The 15,959-nt window shown below is 39.0% G+C and overlaps 1 protein-coding gene and 1 non-coding gene across 3 annotated transcripts in view; both read right to left on the bottom strand.

The window, feature by feature from the left end:
- Positions 1–15,959, bottom strand: part of Sf3b3 (splicing factor 3b subunit 3) — a 39,399-nt gene that overhangs the window by 15,172 nt on the left and 8,268 nt on the right. For both annotated transcript variants that reach the window (XM_075977321.1, XM_075977322.1), the window contains exons 6-13: positions 15,803–15,915; positions 14,050–14,187; positions 12,984–13,087; positions 11,463–11,628; positions 10,359–10,454; positions 8,360–8,432; positions 2,640–2,791; positions 2,071–2,226 (exon numbers count right to left, since the gene is read on the bottom strand). In XM_075977321.1, coding sequence (XP_075833436.1) covers positions 2,071–2,226; positions 2,640–2,791; positions 8,360–8,432; positions 10,359–10,454; positions 11,463–11,628; positions 12,984–13,087; positions 14,050–14,187; positions 15,803–15,915 — 998 coding nt within the window. The remainder of the gene's footprint in view (positions 1–2,070; positions 2,227–2,639; positions 2,792–8,359; positions 8,433–10,358; positions 10,455–11,462; positions 11,629–12,983; positions 13,088–14,049; positions 14,188–15,802; positions 15,916–15,959) is intronic.
- On the bottom strand, positions 14,401–14,488 carry LOC142853229 (small nucleolar RNA SNORD111). Its single transcript, XR_012911147.1, has one exon. It is a non-coding gene; the product is annotated as a small nucleolar RNA SNORD111 (small nucleolar RNA).

The following is a 15,959-nucleotide window of genomic DNA, read 5'->3' as shown; positions in this document are numbered from 1 at the left end:
AGGAAGGAAAGTAAAATAGGTCTATGTGCTATAATCCACCCCCAAACTCTGTGCCTACGAAAGGAAGACGATGGGTTAAGCCCCCCATCCTCTTTTTGCTTTTGAAACAGTTTCATGTAGCTTATACTAGCTATGTAGCCAAAGATGAACTTGAACTTTAGGCCCCACTGCCTCCACTGAGTACTGCAATCACACCCAGTTTATGCAGGGCTGGGGATCTACCAACTGAGCTACATTACTAGCACCTGTCTCACATCTCCCTTGTAATAATAGTCAATGCCCAAGAATTTCACCATTTCAGGTCCCATAATCAACTTCACAGGTTAATGTCTAACACGTTAATATCTCAGAGGGGGAAAAATAAAAATATCTTTGACAAAAAGCAGGATATGGCACAAACATAAACTAACCTAGACCAGGAAACAGGAATATAAACTTCATGAGAACCCTGAATGAAGCCAGCTGTGGTAGTACAAGACTATAATCCCAGCACATGGAGACAGAAGGGAGGACCAAGGGTTCAAGGCCAATTTAGTCTATGTGAGATCACCTCAAAAACAAAACCCTTCTGCCAAAAAACACCTGAGTGAAAGTGAACTGAAACATGGTTAAAACCAAATCTCAACTCTAGTAGAGATTTTTGAAGAGTTCATATAAAATGGCAAAAGTCGGGCACAATGACTCCTAAGTGTAATTCCAGAATTTAGGAAGCCGAGACAGAAGAATTGCTTAGGATTACTGTGAGTTTGACACCAGCCTAGAGTCCTACATCAGAACCCATCTTTTTTTTTTTTTTATTTTCGAGACAGGGTTTCTCCGTAGCTTTTTGGTTCCTGTCCTGGAACTAGCTCTTCTAGACCAGACTGGCCCGAACTCACAGAGATCCGATCAGAACCCATCTTAAAAAGCAAAACAACAACAACCAACAAACAAAAGCAAAAACTGGGGGCTGGAGAGATGATTCATCAGTTAGGAGCACTGGAGGTTCTTCAAAGATCCTGAGTTCTATTCTCATGTGATTACATGGCGGGTCACAGCCATCTACAGTGGGGTCTGATGCCCTCTTCTGACATAATGTTGGAAATACAGATAGAGTACTCACATAATTAAAAAACAAAGAGAAGAAAATAAATCTTTGCCAAATATTCATTAGATAACGAAGGTGGGCCAGATAATAATGGCACACACCTTTATTCCCAGTATTCAGGAAGTAGAGACAGGCAGATCTCCAAGTCTGAGGCCAGTCTGTTCTACAGGGTGAGGTACAAAAAAATTAGCAAGTATTTCACTGTCAAGAGGACTTCACATAACTCTAATCTGAATGAGATTTACTAATTTTTGTTCTTTAGAAAGGGCCAGATTGGGCTGGAGAGATGGCTCAAAGGATAAGAGCATAGGCTGTTCTTCCAGAGGTTCAATTCCCAGCAACCACACGATGGCTCACAATCTGTAATGAGATCTGTCACCCTCTTCTGGCCTGCAGGTAGAACCCTGTATACATAATAAATCTTAAAAAAAAAAAAGTCAGATTAGTCAAACAATGGTGGTGCATGCCTTTAATCCCAGCACTCAGGAGGCAGAGACAGGTGGATTTCTTTAAGTTTAAGGCCAGCTTGGTCTACAGAGCAAGTTCCAAACCAGCCAAGGTTACAAAGAGACCCTGTTTTAAAAACAAACAAAACAAAACAGATTAGGGCCGAAAGACCTCAAGAGTTAGGTGTTTACTGCTCTGTTCTTAGCAAAACCAAGTGTGGTCCCCAACACCCACATGGTGGCTTATAACTCAAGTTTCAAGGAGATTCAACACTATGTCCATATAAAAAAAATACATACATACATACATACACACATACACACATATATATGGTGCACATAAACTCATGCAGGCCCAAATACATATACATAATAATAATAAATCTTTAAAAGGGCCAGACTGTCTTATGAACATGCTCATTCCCAATACCCAATATTATATAAACTGATAACAGTATTACCAAGCTTCAGAATCTCAGTCCAAAAACCATAATGAAAGATAACACATGGTCAACAACAAAAAAATAAATAACATACAGGATCCATCTCGAAATAGACAAGTTCTCCTCCAGTCAGGGCGATCACCACTTGCCGCTGGTTCACTGCACACTTCACGATTGTTTTCTTGCCAGGGGTCTTCCACTCATTGACTCTCTTATCTGCTCTTATGTGTCGAATGCCATCTGGATACACCTAGAAGTCAGTCAAAGAACAAAATGTAACTAGCAATTTGAATATCACCCAGAATGATTCTCATGCCTGGCAAACCTGAAATTTAGATATCAACTAGAGTTAGCAGAGCCCAGACAAATTAATTTTTAAAGATTTTTTTTAAAAGTTCATGCTTTGCTACACAAGTTCAAAGAAGTCCAAAGCCTACTTGATAAAGATGAGAACAGCAATAATGGATTTTGTAACAGAAATGGCAAGCATAGGGAATGTTAGGTTTTAAATTGCTTAGTGAAAATCTAAAAGGAATTAATTCTCAGTACACTTTTTTATGTTGATAAAACATTATGTACCCCCTGAGGTTTCCTGAAGACATGAATACAAGTACACCACAGCATAACAACATGACAGCACGCTGAGCAGATAAGCAAGCTCACCTGGACCAATGCATCGTCTCCTAATAGGGAGCAAGACAAGGTTGGAGTGGTTCCCAAGAACCCAGAGTCAGTCACTTCTTCCACAGTCTCCCCGATAGATAGCACAAGCGTGGCATTTACGAAAGATACAATGATGTAGGCATCAAACTCATCTGGAAAAAGAAAAGAAAGGAGTGGTTAGTAAAGAACTCAAATTTACTAGCATTAGAAAGGCAAGTGAGACACTAAGAGTTTCAGAAGCCTTCCACACCACTCCTATGTGTAGTCACTACACACATGCACACACAGAACAGGATGGTCCAAAAGATGACTGAGGGCCCTCGCAACCTACAAATAAATGCCCAAAGATATCGAATACAAATGTCTTCCTCTCTTATCTCTGAAAACTAGAATTCTCTTCAGGCATTTGCTAAAGATATCAGAGGGGACAAGACAAAAATAAATAAAAGTTATGGAAATCTTAAATAGCTGTGTGTGCATGCAAAAACTAGAGAAATCTGTGCCAATTGTTGAGTGACTGATAGGGTATCATATCATGTAGCCTAGGCTGGATTCAAATCACTTATATAGCTAAAGATGACCTTCTGACCCCTCTGATTCTTTCCTGAGTACTGGAATTACAGAAATGTAACATCATGCCCAACTTATAAAATGTTGGAGATGGAACCCAGAGTTTCCTGCACGATGGGCAACTAAGCTAATCCTGCATAATTCTGACCCGTTTAACGAATATTTTATGAGAACTAGAAAGACCAGCCAGATGTGGTGGGACACTCCTCAATTCTGGGCACTTTAGAGAAGTCAGAGGAAGGTAGATCTCTTAATTCAAGGAAGTTAAACTATGTAGTGAGACTCTGTCTCAAAAGACAAACAAAAATCTATAAAAAAAAGACCCTCAACCCTAACTTCTTCCAAAGGGAGCTAATGCAAGAATATAATTTTTAGTGACTAAAGATTTTAGTGACTAAAAAGGACTACTGGAGGTTTGAGCATATTTAGTTATTCTAGAACTAGAACTGGGAATGAGAGAAGAGTACCAGTTAAGCAGAAAATGGGAGAAGGGAGAATGTTGATATTTTCAAGTCCTTGACCTTTCTAGTTTTTCACTGTTTAAAAATGTTAACACAGTGGCTAAGAGCAATCTTATTAGAATTTGTTTTTCATAAAGTATTGAATAAACAAATACTAATGAGTTTCTCAAGGTCTTAAGATCTGATTTCTATATAAAGGCATCTTTAATAATTTCCCCTGAAGAATCCCATTGTCAAAGGGCATCTATTTCCCATACCTTCACTCTACAGAATAAAACAATTTCTGAGTTGCCTATGTCCACAATCTAGAACACTGCACACATACTAAATAAAGGCACATTTATTTTCAATAAGATTCCTCCCCCACTCTGTACCTGTATGATTACATCAATCTTTTGTCACCTTTTGCTCTACCCAGAAATCAGTTAAACAAAGGACAGAATAACAGAGCAAGGCACTAAATGAGACTGGCAGCTAAAGAGCTCTGCTAGCCCTACGTCTTGTCAGAGTTCAATGCTAAGGGACTAACCTAGTATTCTACCCACACCAAGAACCATTTTTGGTTTGTATTACTCCAAAATCACTTCTTATTAGAATGATTAGAATCAGCATTATAAGAGGGGTGAAGTAAAGACATGTTATTGGTGTAGTGTACATAGTGCTACCCCATTAGCAGAACATAGTTTGGTGAGTTGTAATCAGTATTTTTTAACAGAAATCATGTCATGAAACTGCTTCACACAGTAAGGGTTAAGTGCTGCTTGACAAAACTTCCAGTTAATACATGTATGCAACAAGGGTGGCTGAAAAGGAAGAACCAAAGACCTTTTTCAACAGGCAAGTTCTGATGACTGGACCAGTAGAGTGGTAACTCACAAAGTACAAATACAACTTCCAAAACTTGAATAGTACTGGACCAGATAAATGGTGCTATTTTACAATTGTACTGTTGAGCTGGGCAGTGGTGGCGCACGCCTTTAACCACAGTACTTGGGAGGCAGAGGCAGGTGGATCTCTGTGAGTTCAAGGCCAGCCTGGTCTACAAGAGCTAGTTCTAGGTCAGGAACCAAAGCTACAGAGAAACCCTGTCTCGAAACCGCCCCCCCCCCAAAACAGTTGTAACTGTTAGCATGTGTCAAGTGCTCTGGAGACATCACATATAATGGCTTCATAATACAAAGCACTGTTTGCTATTATAAAATGACTTAAGGCCTGACGAGATGGCTCAGAGGGTTCCACCCACAGAAGCCACATAAAGAAGGATGGAGAGAAGTGACTCCACAAAGTTGTCCTCTGTACTCCACATGCACGCTGTGTCTACACATACACCATAATAAGCAATATTTAAAAAGGAAATTAGGATATAGTTGTCTCTAAATGGATTTCTATAGTTTAGAGAAAGACCTAAATTAATCTCAACCCATCACCAACCTTAAAACTCTATTCCAGCTCTGAATTTCTGACATGTAGTAACAAACTGCTTATTTTTGTAAAAACACCGCACCATATCTCATATTTCTATTTACTAAAACTTGGTACCTTGAAAGTTGTGTAAGACTAAATTAAAGCCAATCCATAAAGGGCTTTAACTGGCCACACTTTCCAGGGTTTTCCCTTAGCTGAGAGGGAAAAGGAGTCTTTTTGGAAGAGAAGTCGTACAATTTTTCACTTACACATGAAGAGAATGGGGTTGAGAAGGGGAGCCCAGGGCTACACCTCCCCTTTAACCACCAGTTCAGACTACTCAGATATAAAGGAAATGTTCAATGAACTTAAGCAGGGGGTCACACTTTTGACTAAATGACTCAACACGTGAGAGAACAATGCCTAAAGCTTTAAAATTCCTTTAATTGCAGATTTCCTGAAAATACCCATTTCCCAGTAAATACCAAGCACACCATAACTTCTACTATTTCTATTCTCCAGCAATGTCCTGAAACAGATTAATTACTATTACTCTTATGGAGATTACGGGGTAAAAGCTGACATTCAGGAAAAAAAAATGCTTCAGGCATAAGAACTATATAAATAAATCCTTTTTCTAGAGGTTGTGAGTCTTACATGAAAATTATTTCTTTCTGTCTCAGGGAAGAATCTCTTAGGGTAAGAAAACAGCTCTTAATGCCCAATACTTCAATTTCTCTCTCCCTGCTGACCCTCTGGAGCACTATCAAGCAGCCCAGAGAGGGAACGCTTTACTCTTCTTGCTGTATGATCAACTACTCTGCAAATAGTCCTCTCCAAAAGGTAACAAGAGAGAGCTACAATGTAGATGACTGATCTTCTGTATTTCCTTCTCATTTGATATTCAGAGCACCTGGCTCTGCTTGCTTCAGTTTACTGTGACACATCACATACTTCTTGAGGTCCTACTCTTTCAGTCAATACATCTAGAATGGATAATTCTAAAAGAGACTGAAGCTGTGCTTTGCTAGTTATACATTCTTTCAGTTTCATAAAAGCCAACTAGACGTACTGTTCAGACTCTGAGGGAAAAGAGAGGCTTATTTATGCCTTAGACCAGCTTATAAGCGAGCAGATGGGTGACTGTCACTACGATACACACTGAGATCCAACTGCAAAGTTCCCTCTGAGAGACACCATTAGGGCAGCCTCAGTATCCTGTGCAGGTCATCCCTTTCCCTATAAGATCCCACAGTAGACCCTAGCAGTAGGTACACACCTGTGATAATCAGCACCTTCACCAGCCACCTGTGGAAGAGAAAAAAAGGCTTGGTATTGGTAGTATACATCACCAAGTACCAGCCAAGGTTAGTATTTGCCTGAAGACGGAAACACGTGTGGATAGAGGAATGCTCACTCAGTAGTAACGTGGGATATCTGGAAAGAAAATGACCAGGAAACCTATCATGTTTTTGAGGGTAATTGCCCCTAAGTACAGTAAAAAGTAAAACTGATCAGGAAATAGTTGCTTCCTAGCTTTTGATATTTAAGAGAACATCAATTTCAACTACCAGTTCCATCACACTAGAAACTGCCCATCAGTTATGTTGGCGAACATTTCTCTCTCTACAATCCTTCCTTCACCTTCAAATAAGCCTCTTTCCCGTCCTATAACCCCTCCTGCCAGCATGCTTACACTTTCACATCAGTGCAAACAGGAGATGCATACCTGTCTTTTTAAATTTTTTGGTGGTTCTATAGTATAGATCTGGCTTCAAACCCCTATGCATGCTTGTCAAGTGCATTACCACTGAACTACTCCAGTCTCTTTTATATGACAAACGTTCTAAGACAGAAATTCTACGTTAATTACTCTGAAAGATGACTACAAGATGAAAGCACACAAGAAACCAATACTATAGACTCCCACCAGAGTTAGTCAAAATAAGCATTGAATTAGGATTCAGGAGATAATTTTCTGCTATTTAGATGTATTGATTTTAGAGTCAACACTTGAGATTTTTCTGCCTTTTCTTCATAAAAACGAGGAGTAATTTCAGCAAACCTAAATCTGCTCTAAAACTTTCAAAAACTATCTAAAAATTAGAAGCTGGGCACATGCCTGTCATCACTGTACTCAGGAAGCTGAGAAAGGACTGTGAATATAAGGCCACTCGGGACACAACAAGCTCTAGGCTAGCCTAAGTAAACAATGAGATCTACCTTTAAAAGCAGCAGATCTCTCAAAGCATCTTTCTAGTTTAACTAATCTAAATAACATTTATTAGAACCTTTTTATTACAATCCACCAAAATTAAGACCACCAACAACTAGTTTCTCTATGTAGAAATCTCTTCAAACCAAATATTCAACCACTTTCTCAGCTAAAACAAGCCTATCAATTTCCTGATGACACTCCCCTTTCAATTGATTCCAACTATGAGAACAAAATCCACAAAAAATAAAATACGTAACATTCTAAAAAGTTTTCCTCCTACACATTTCCCATTTCCCTCCAGCTTGTTCCATTCAACTAGAACATCTAAACCTCAGGCAGAATTACAGCTGTTTTCCAGCCAAAGCTTTGTTTGCTGGCCAGATTTCACTAGTTCAACATTCCTGAGAGAAAAGATGAAAATAAGGTCTCAGAACAATAACCTGCTCCACAGGGAACCACCGGAAGCATGACAAGAGTTCTACTATGGGACTGAAATTCAATGTCATAAGACATTCTTATCACTGGCGTACCATAAAAGTGCAAGACTTTCAGTTTTGAGGTGACCATTTTTAATTAAAAAAACTCAGATTCCATCTCCTTCATGACTCCTTTTCTACTGAAATTGATTCCACTCAATTAATCTAAACATTTTTAGGCATGAGCAGAACGGACCAATTAATAGGTTTTATAATCTTGACTTTCACTGTAATTTTAGCACAATGAAAACATAATTCAAGTACAACGAGAAAACAATTTTCCCCTTAGAACATACCTCTTACACAGGTGAAACCAGAGCTTTATAAATTCAAAAATCACACAGGCAACTGCTGATCCTGAAATGTTTATGCTGTAACTAAAACATAAACAGCCACTCTATACCCTCGCTATCCACTTTCAGAATGAGCAGCAGTAAATGAAAGTACCCTGACCAGAAGCCTCAAAAACTATGGTGTTGTGCCAGAAGTTTCTGTGGTAATAGATAAAGCGGTATTATGCATGCAGTTTCTAAGTTTCCCACAGCAATGGTTCCCAAGTCCCATCTTGACTACGAGGAAAAGGACACTTACCTTCAATGTGCCGACGTACTGTCCAGACAGCATTGGGGTTACCAGGGAGTTCAGAAACAGCCATTTCCGACACCTAAAAGAAGAGCAAGCAAACCACAGATCCAGTGAGCATGAAACTCTACTACTTACTATGCTAGGTAATAATATCCCAAAGGCCTCTAGAGGCCCCACACTGTACAGTAAGGTAAAGAACTGGACCACTTTGTGGAACCTAAAACCCCAAAACTAGAGGCACTGGCAATCTCCATGACAGACAACAAAAAGCTATGGAACATATAGAAGGGTACAGGTTTACAGCCAAACTATATACTTCCTTTGGAGCTGCCAAGTCTATACTCTTAAAAAAAGACAAGCACCACTGAAAATAAATGAAACCATCTAAATCAGTAACTTTATTGCTTTCTCTAACATCTCTTCACAGATGCAAATGCCACACACACACTAGGAAAAATACTGTTTTACTCATGGGCTGACAATCACGGTACAAGTGACTCAAAGAAAGCAAACAGTACCGGTACAATTTTTTCCGACTACACTGTGATGCTCCTTAAGGACAGTCAACAACAGATCATACATGAACTCTGTATTCATTACCTTTGGGATTCTGTTATGTAAAGCCACTCTAAGTAAATATTTTTAAATGACCCAGAGACTGAGTGCTTAATGCATTGTGCTATGTAACTACATCTTCTAGGAAGAACAAGAAAATTCAAGACAATGTCCTTTTGAGTTTCCAAGAACAACAGTAAGACATAAGAACTTCATCAGTGCCGGGTGGTGATGGCTACGACTTTAATCCCAGCACTCAGGAGGCAGAGACAGGCGGACCTCTCTATAGATTGAGTTCCAGGACAGCCAGAACTGTATGACAGAGAAACCCTGCCTCGAAACGCACCCCACACACAAAAAACTTCAGAGTAAAACTTATGTCCAAATATGCTACTCAACTAATAAAAAAATAAGACGGAGGAACAAAGCAATAACTATTTTTAACCATTTTCAAAATATAACAAAAGCTCTGTTTATAAAGTTGTAAGGACAGAAGGCAAGGCATTAAAGATCAACTCTGGAGTCTTTTATCTACACTACACAAAATTGTCTTTTGTGTGGAAAGATTTAGTGGGCAGCTGATCCTCACCGGGAGCCAATGAGCAGTAAATAATCGAGAACTTCAGCTCTGGCATGCAGGTTGGGACAGTTGGACAGCTGTCTGAGGTCAGTCCTAGCTACAGTGAGACCTTTTCTTTAAAAACAACAAAGGAAGCCAGGTGGTAGTGGTTGTGTTTAGTTCCAGCATTCAGGAGGCAGAGGCCAGCCAGGCCTACTGAGCAAATTCTGGGACAGCTAGCTAGGTCTACACAGAGAAACCCTGTCTTAAAACAAACTTAAAAATAAAAGAAAGAAAGGAAGGAAGGAAGGAAGGAAGGAAGGAAGGAAAGGGACTGAGGGCCAGGCCAGGAAGAGAAGAAAAAAAGAAAAAGGAAAGTCAAGCAAGCACACGTGTTGTTTCTAAGTCTGATCAAGGCCACTGAAGATTTAGTGAAGTATTTTGTCAGTGAAAATATTTTCAGATTTCCAAAACAACATTGAACTTGGTTATACTTTAACAAAAATTGGTGAAAAATAGACAAAGAATCCTCTTAAGACCTAGCTTGCCAACTACAAACTCTAACTTCAAATGATCACAGAAAATATTATTTTCTTCCACCAAGATGTCATAGGTAGTGAACCTGGAGTTACCATTCTATTAAGGAAAAGGTAAAACTCCATGAACTTCAGGGACAAGAAAGCGTACATATTTGTTCACAGAAATGGTAGTTCATCTTTGACCTCACTGAAGTAAGTCTGTATAATGTTTTGTGCTGGCCTTCCTTTTACACCATCAAGATTTGTTCACAGAAATGGTAGTTCATCTTTGACCTCACTGAAGTAAGTCTGTATAATGTTTTGTGCTGGCCTTCCTTTTACACCATCAAGAGAACCAAGAAATTCATCTTACCTCAAGTCCATGCCTTAAGACTCTCAGAGATGACCGGGGTCCCCTACCACAGGCCACATACAGCTGTGGAGTATCTTCATTGGCCAGATCAGCTATCTGCACAACAAGGGGAAAATGTCTATTAAACTAAGTTTTCAAACCTGACTATGAGAGGAAAAACTAGTCTCTAGTTTAAAGTTATATTAAGGGCTACTGATTGGAAAAAGAGAAACGTCCCCCCGTGTTCTATATCAAACAAACAACCAACAGAACAACAAGAAAGAAAACAAATCCCACAAAAAAATTGTTAGGTGGTGGCAGTGCACTTAATACCAGCACTTTGGAGTGCAGAGGCAGGAAGAAGCAGGCAGGCCTCTGAGGTAATAGTGCCAGCCTGGTCTACAGAGTGAGTTCCAAAAGACAGCAAGGAATGCACAGAGAAATCCTGTCTTGAAAAACAAAAACAAACAAACAAACAAAAAAAACAACAACAAAAAAGATAAAACAGACAGATTAAGAAAAAGAAACAAAACACATACAATTTGTTCAGAAATCAGAAAGGAACTTTGACACTGAGTGAAATGAAGTATTGTTATATAACCTATACCTGAAATTAGTGTTTCCTTCAATTATCAAATTACACCAAATAATTATAACTGTCACTCATAAAAACAATTTTAACCTACATTCTCAGGTGTTCCAATTACCCTAACCATGACTTCAAAAATTTATTAGACACATTATCAGTTACATATCTATATATGTGCTTATGATATGGCTAACTCCTACGTAACTGCACCAAGGACAGTCTTGAACTCAAATCTTACACAATTAGGCAGGCTTATACCTCTAATCTCAGACCTCAGGAGATAAGGCAGGAGGACAGCGAGCTCACAACTATACTTAAGACTAGTTCACACAGAATCAGACTGTCTCAAAACATCCCTCACAGACTGGTAGGTTTTAGACCCTGAACTTCTTTAACTACCAGTTTTCCACAGCAGTGATTCAACAGACAGGTTGTTCTTAAGACTACAATTCAATCTGAAAAAAAAACTTTAAATGATTGCACTTCATTTTAATAATGGGCTGACACAATGTAGAGGTGACTTAATAAGGCCACACCTGGCAAAACAGAATGGGAGAGAGGCTGTCCAATTCATCAACCAGCACAAGGTTTTTGAGTGGTCTTGGCTGAAAGAAGAATGTGTCTCCTTCTTCTAGTGGCATGGCAGATGAAAATTCAGGTTCTTCATCATCATCTCCAAGATGGGCAATTTGATATAAATAACTGGGGAAAAGCAAATAGACTTTCTTTGTCATAGGTTATGTGCAAACGATTGAGCATAGTTAGATTTCGGTATACCTGGATTTGATCAAAAAACTTAGCTGAAAAACTTCATTCACAACCAACACCCACATAAAAATCAGGATGCAGCAGTACCCATTTATAATCCCAGAGCTGAGGAGACAGGCACGGATCCCTGGAGCTTTGTCCAGCCAGTATATGCAAAATCAGTGCACTTCAGGTTCAGTGCAAGACCTTGTTTCAGAAAATAAGGTAAAGAGCCTTGAGGGAGAAACCTGATATTGACACCTGGCCTATATAACCATACATACTTCCACTGGAAACAAGTCAGAAATAGCACAAACTCCTAGAAAGTATCTACATTTTAATTATGAGAAAACTGAGTTTAAATTAGTAAAGTCTTTGTATACATGACAAGAGATACTGGCAAGACCTTGCCATTTATGTAAGTAATTTAAGTTGTAGATACTGGTTTTAAATTGGAAACTAGAGTTCAGATTTCTTCCATTTGGCAATGAAGATCCATCAAAGATTGTTATTACAAAGACCTAGGAAAAAATATAACTAAGGATTGTCCTATCTTGTTGAGGTGTGGAGACAACTCTATAAAATCTGGGTTTTTGCAGGAAACCCAAAAGAATTTAGACTGTGACCACAAAAAGCAGCAGAGGAAAAATCAATTAAGTTACTAGAAATGGCTCTTTAATCATTAGCAAAAAAATCTTGACAACAGCACATTGGTGATGTGCGCAGAAAGTGTAAGTACTAGTGAACTTCAAGTTTAGGTCTGCACAAGAAGTATTTGTGGAAACCTCTCTGGTTTTTAGTTTTCTGGAGACAATCATCTCACGATGTAGCCCAAGTTGGGCTTGAACTTGATATTCTTCTGCCTTAGCCTTCCAAGGGCTGGGATCTAGGTATGTACCACCACACACTCAGCTAAAGATATTTTTACAGATATTCAGAGGCAGTGACTGAAGCCACTGAAGTAAAGGAAGCTAACAAGAAAACGAACACAAAAATGGGACTGGAGGGATGCTTCGGTGGTGTCGGTAGAGGTGGTTTAAGAGCCTTTTCTGTTCCTGTAGAGGACCTAAGTTTGGTTCCCAGTGTTCACATTTTGATGGCTCACAATCATATGGAACTGAAGTTCCAGATGCCCTCCCCTCTTCGAGCTTTCTATATGTACATGGTATCGTACATATAGAAAATTAGAGCAATACTTGTTTAGAAAAACCTTAACTATTCTGTGAAAAGCTCCCTAGTCCTGAAACCACACCGCCCTTTTACTATTTGTGGTAACCAAAGTAAACTGGGACAATAAAAGCATTACTTACTGATTTCCAAATTCTGATGCCACAAAAAGAAAGCCTGTTTTAAGCACACACATAGCAGCAGCAACAGGCACAGTATCAAAATACTTCAGGCGGATCTCAGTTACCTGGAGCAAAAAGACTAGTGTAAAGGCAAGTGCAGCTTGGCCACAGTAGCCCGCTATTATACATCACAAGCAGAAATACGTAAAACACTATGCTCAGTATCTAAACCATAAGCAATCAAATGACAACTTAGACCTGCAAGGCTGATTTGCTTATACATGGTCTACTGTTCTGTTTCAATGCCAAACTTGATTTAGACTGACCCTATAAGGTACAGAAAATGAGGACCTAACCTTTACGAACCATACCAATTTATAACTAAACAGCTATCTAGATAACTAAAATTGCCCATTGTTAAGGACCAAGTCAAAAAAAGATCATACATATTATCAACTCCTAAGACATGAGTTTTCTCTTATTCATATAAATTACTGTTATGGCTTTACAAGACTTGTTAGCCAGAATGGGAAAACCTATTTTACATTCAAACCCCAAAATAACTACTTTTTAAGTTATCTGTATTTATTTTCCTTCCTTTCTATTAAAAATAGATTGTCTCAAACCATACATCCTAGCCAGTTTCCACTCCCTCCACTTCTTCCAGGCCCCCAACACCTCCCCTCTCCCCAGATTCATTCCCCCTCCGTGGCGGATCTCTGTGAGTTCGAGACTAGCCTGGTCTACAAGAGCTAGTTCCAGGACAGGCTCCAAAACCACAGAGAAACCTTGTCTCGAAAAAAACAACAACAAAAATAAAGCAGGCCTCCAAATAAGACAAAGCAAGATGCAATAAGACAAGGCAAAAGCCCTCTTTCCGACTTATCAAGTATCAACTTTCTCCCTATCTTCACTCAGGTGCAAAGCAGCTTTGTAAATCTTACAGGTGTGTGTATGTATGTATATATATATGTATATATATATACACCAAGTACTTCAGACAATGGTTTTAAATTATATTCAAATTAAAAATCAAAATAGACTACAACAAATGCATATTTCCCCACCCCACCCGTTGTCTACTTACCATATCTTCATCTGTCTCCAAAGTAATCTTAAAGATATCTCCCTGCTCCGTTTGGGCCAAAAAGAAGAACATGGACTTGGTCTTATGGGTAGCAGAGCACACAAAAATCATTCCTCTTTCAGGGTCATCCAGGTCATTCTAGCAAGGCCAAATATATAACCAACATCTTAGAAATAGGTACTCCTTACTCTAGAATTCAGAACTTTAACACTCAAGTACACATATTTGTATGTGTACTAACATACAAATATTAAACACAGTAGCTGCGAACAAAACAAAACAACTTGTCTGTTAGAAACATATACTAAACGCCCAGTAACCAAAAAAAAAACAGCTAATATTCCAATTCTGTAGCCTGATCAGATCAGTAAGGCAAAAATCATCTCCAGAGAAAAATGTCAGAGAAGAGACATGAAATTAAAGTCATCATTTCAGGCTGTGAGTAAAAATTTAAAAACAAAAACTACATTCACACTGCCATGAGGCATCCATCACCAACCAATCAGTGCAGTACCAAATTCTGTTGCTCTGAGTTTTTAATGTTAACGTCTCATAAAATATTTCTGCTAGCAAACTCTATATGAAGTTTTATAGCAAAGTCCTGGCCGTTAGATGCTCAGGAAATGTCTGATCAACAGGCTGATTTCACTATTTTTAGTCAAGGTTAAGTTTCTGCTTAGGTTTTTAGGAAATTAATGTCTTTCCACACAGATCAACTAATTAAACCCTATTAGGTTAAACCTAGAGCCAATATTAATAATAGATTAAAGTTGAGTGGGAAACAATGTAAAAACTGATGCAGGAATAAGATCGGTAATGTACTCACAGGATAAATAGATTGCAAAGGAAAGAGTAATTACAAAACTCAAAGACCATCATCATAGTCTGTGAGCTCACAATAAAGTGAACAGGCAGGTACCACCTTAGTAAAGTGATAGTTTGCTCAATAGGCAGTGCTCACCTCGCACACACAAAGCTTTGTGTCCAAGAACTGAATATACGAAGCACAGCAGCACATGACCATAATCCTGACACTTGGAAGGGCACAAGGATTACAGAAAGACAAGTTTATCCTGAGCTAAATTCAAAGTTTTGATCCTATTCTGGGTTATATAATAATAAACAAAATAGTAATTTCATATTTTAAAAATACCTATTTTAGAAAAACAGCATTTATTTCTTCGAATAACTAAAACTTGGCAACAGATAAATTTAAGATATACTAGGGGCCAGTGAGATGGCTTAGCAGACAGCGAAGCTTGCTAAGCCTAACAACACAAGTTCAAATTTGAGGCCCACATGATGGAAGTCCAAAACTGACTCCTGAAGTTTGTCCTGCAACCTCCTTGGCATGCATGCACATAAAATATTAAAAAAGAGAGTCAGAGCCGGGCGATGGTGGCGCACACCTTTAATCCCAGTACTCGGGAGGCAGAGGCAGGTGGATCTCTGTGAGTTCGAGACCAGCCTGGTCTACAGAGCTAGTTCAGGACAGGCTCCAAAGCCACAGAAAAACCCTGTCTCGAAAAAGAAAAAAAAAAAAAAAGAGTCAGGCCAAGTGGTGGTAGGACACATCTTTAATCCCAGCACTCAGGAGGCAGAGGCAGGTGGATCTCTGTAAGTTTGAGGCCAGTCTGGTCTACACAGAGCAACTCTGTCTCGGGGGAAAAAGAGAGAGAAAACAACTATCCTGTAATCATAAAAATGTAATTCACTTCCTAACAACATCTTTCCTCTATGACAAAGATCTTACCCGTCTCCTGGGAATTGGACATCGGATATCTGGTTGGTCACCAAAGTTCTTATAGGTGATATAATTTTCAGAACAGATCAGCACCCCACTTGGACCATCTGACCCTCCAGGAACTGTGAGAGGAAAAAATAAAAAAAGCTTAACAGTGACGTAAACT

Source organism: Microtus pennsylvanicus, chromosome 6, assembly GCF_037038515.1.
Source record: "Microtus pennsylvanicus isolate mMicPen1 chromosome 6, mMicPen1.hap1, whole genome shotgun sequence".
Lineage (NCBI taxonomy): Eukaryota > Metazoa > Chordata > Mammalia > Rodentia > Cricetidae > Microtus > Microtus pennsylvanicus.
This window is presented reverse-complemented; position numbering and strand designations above follow the sequence as displayed.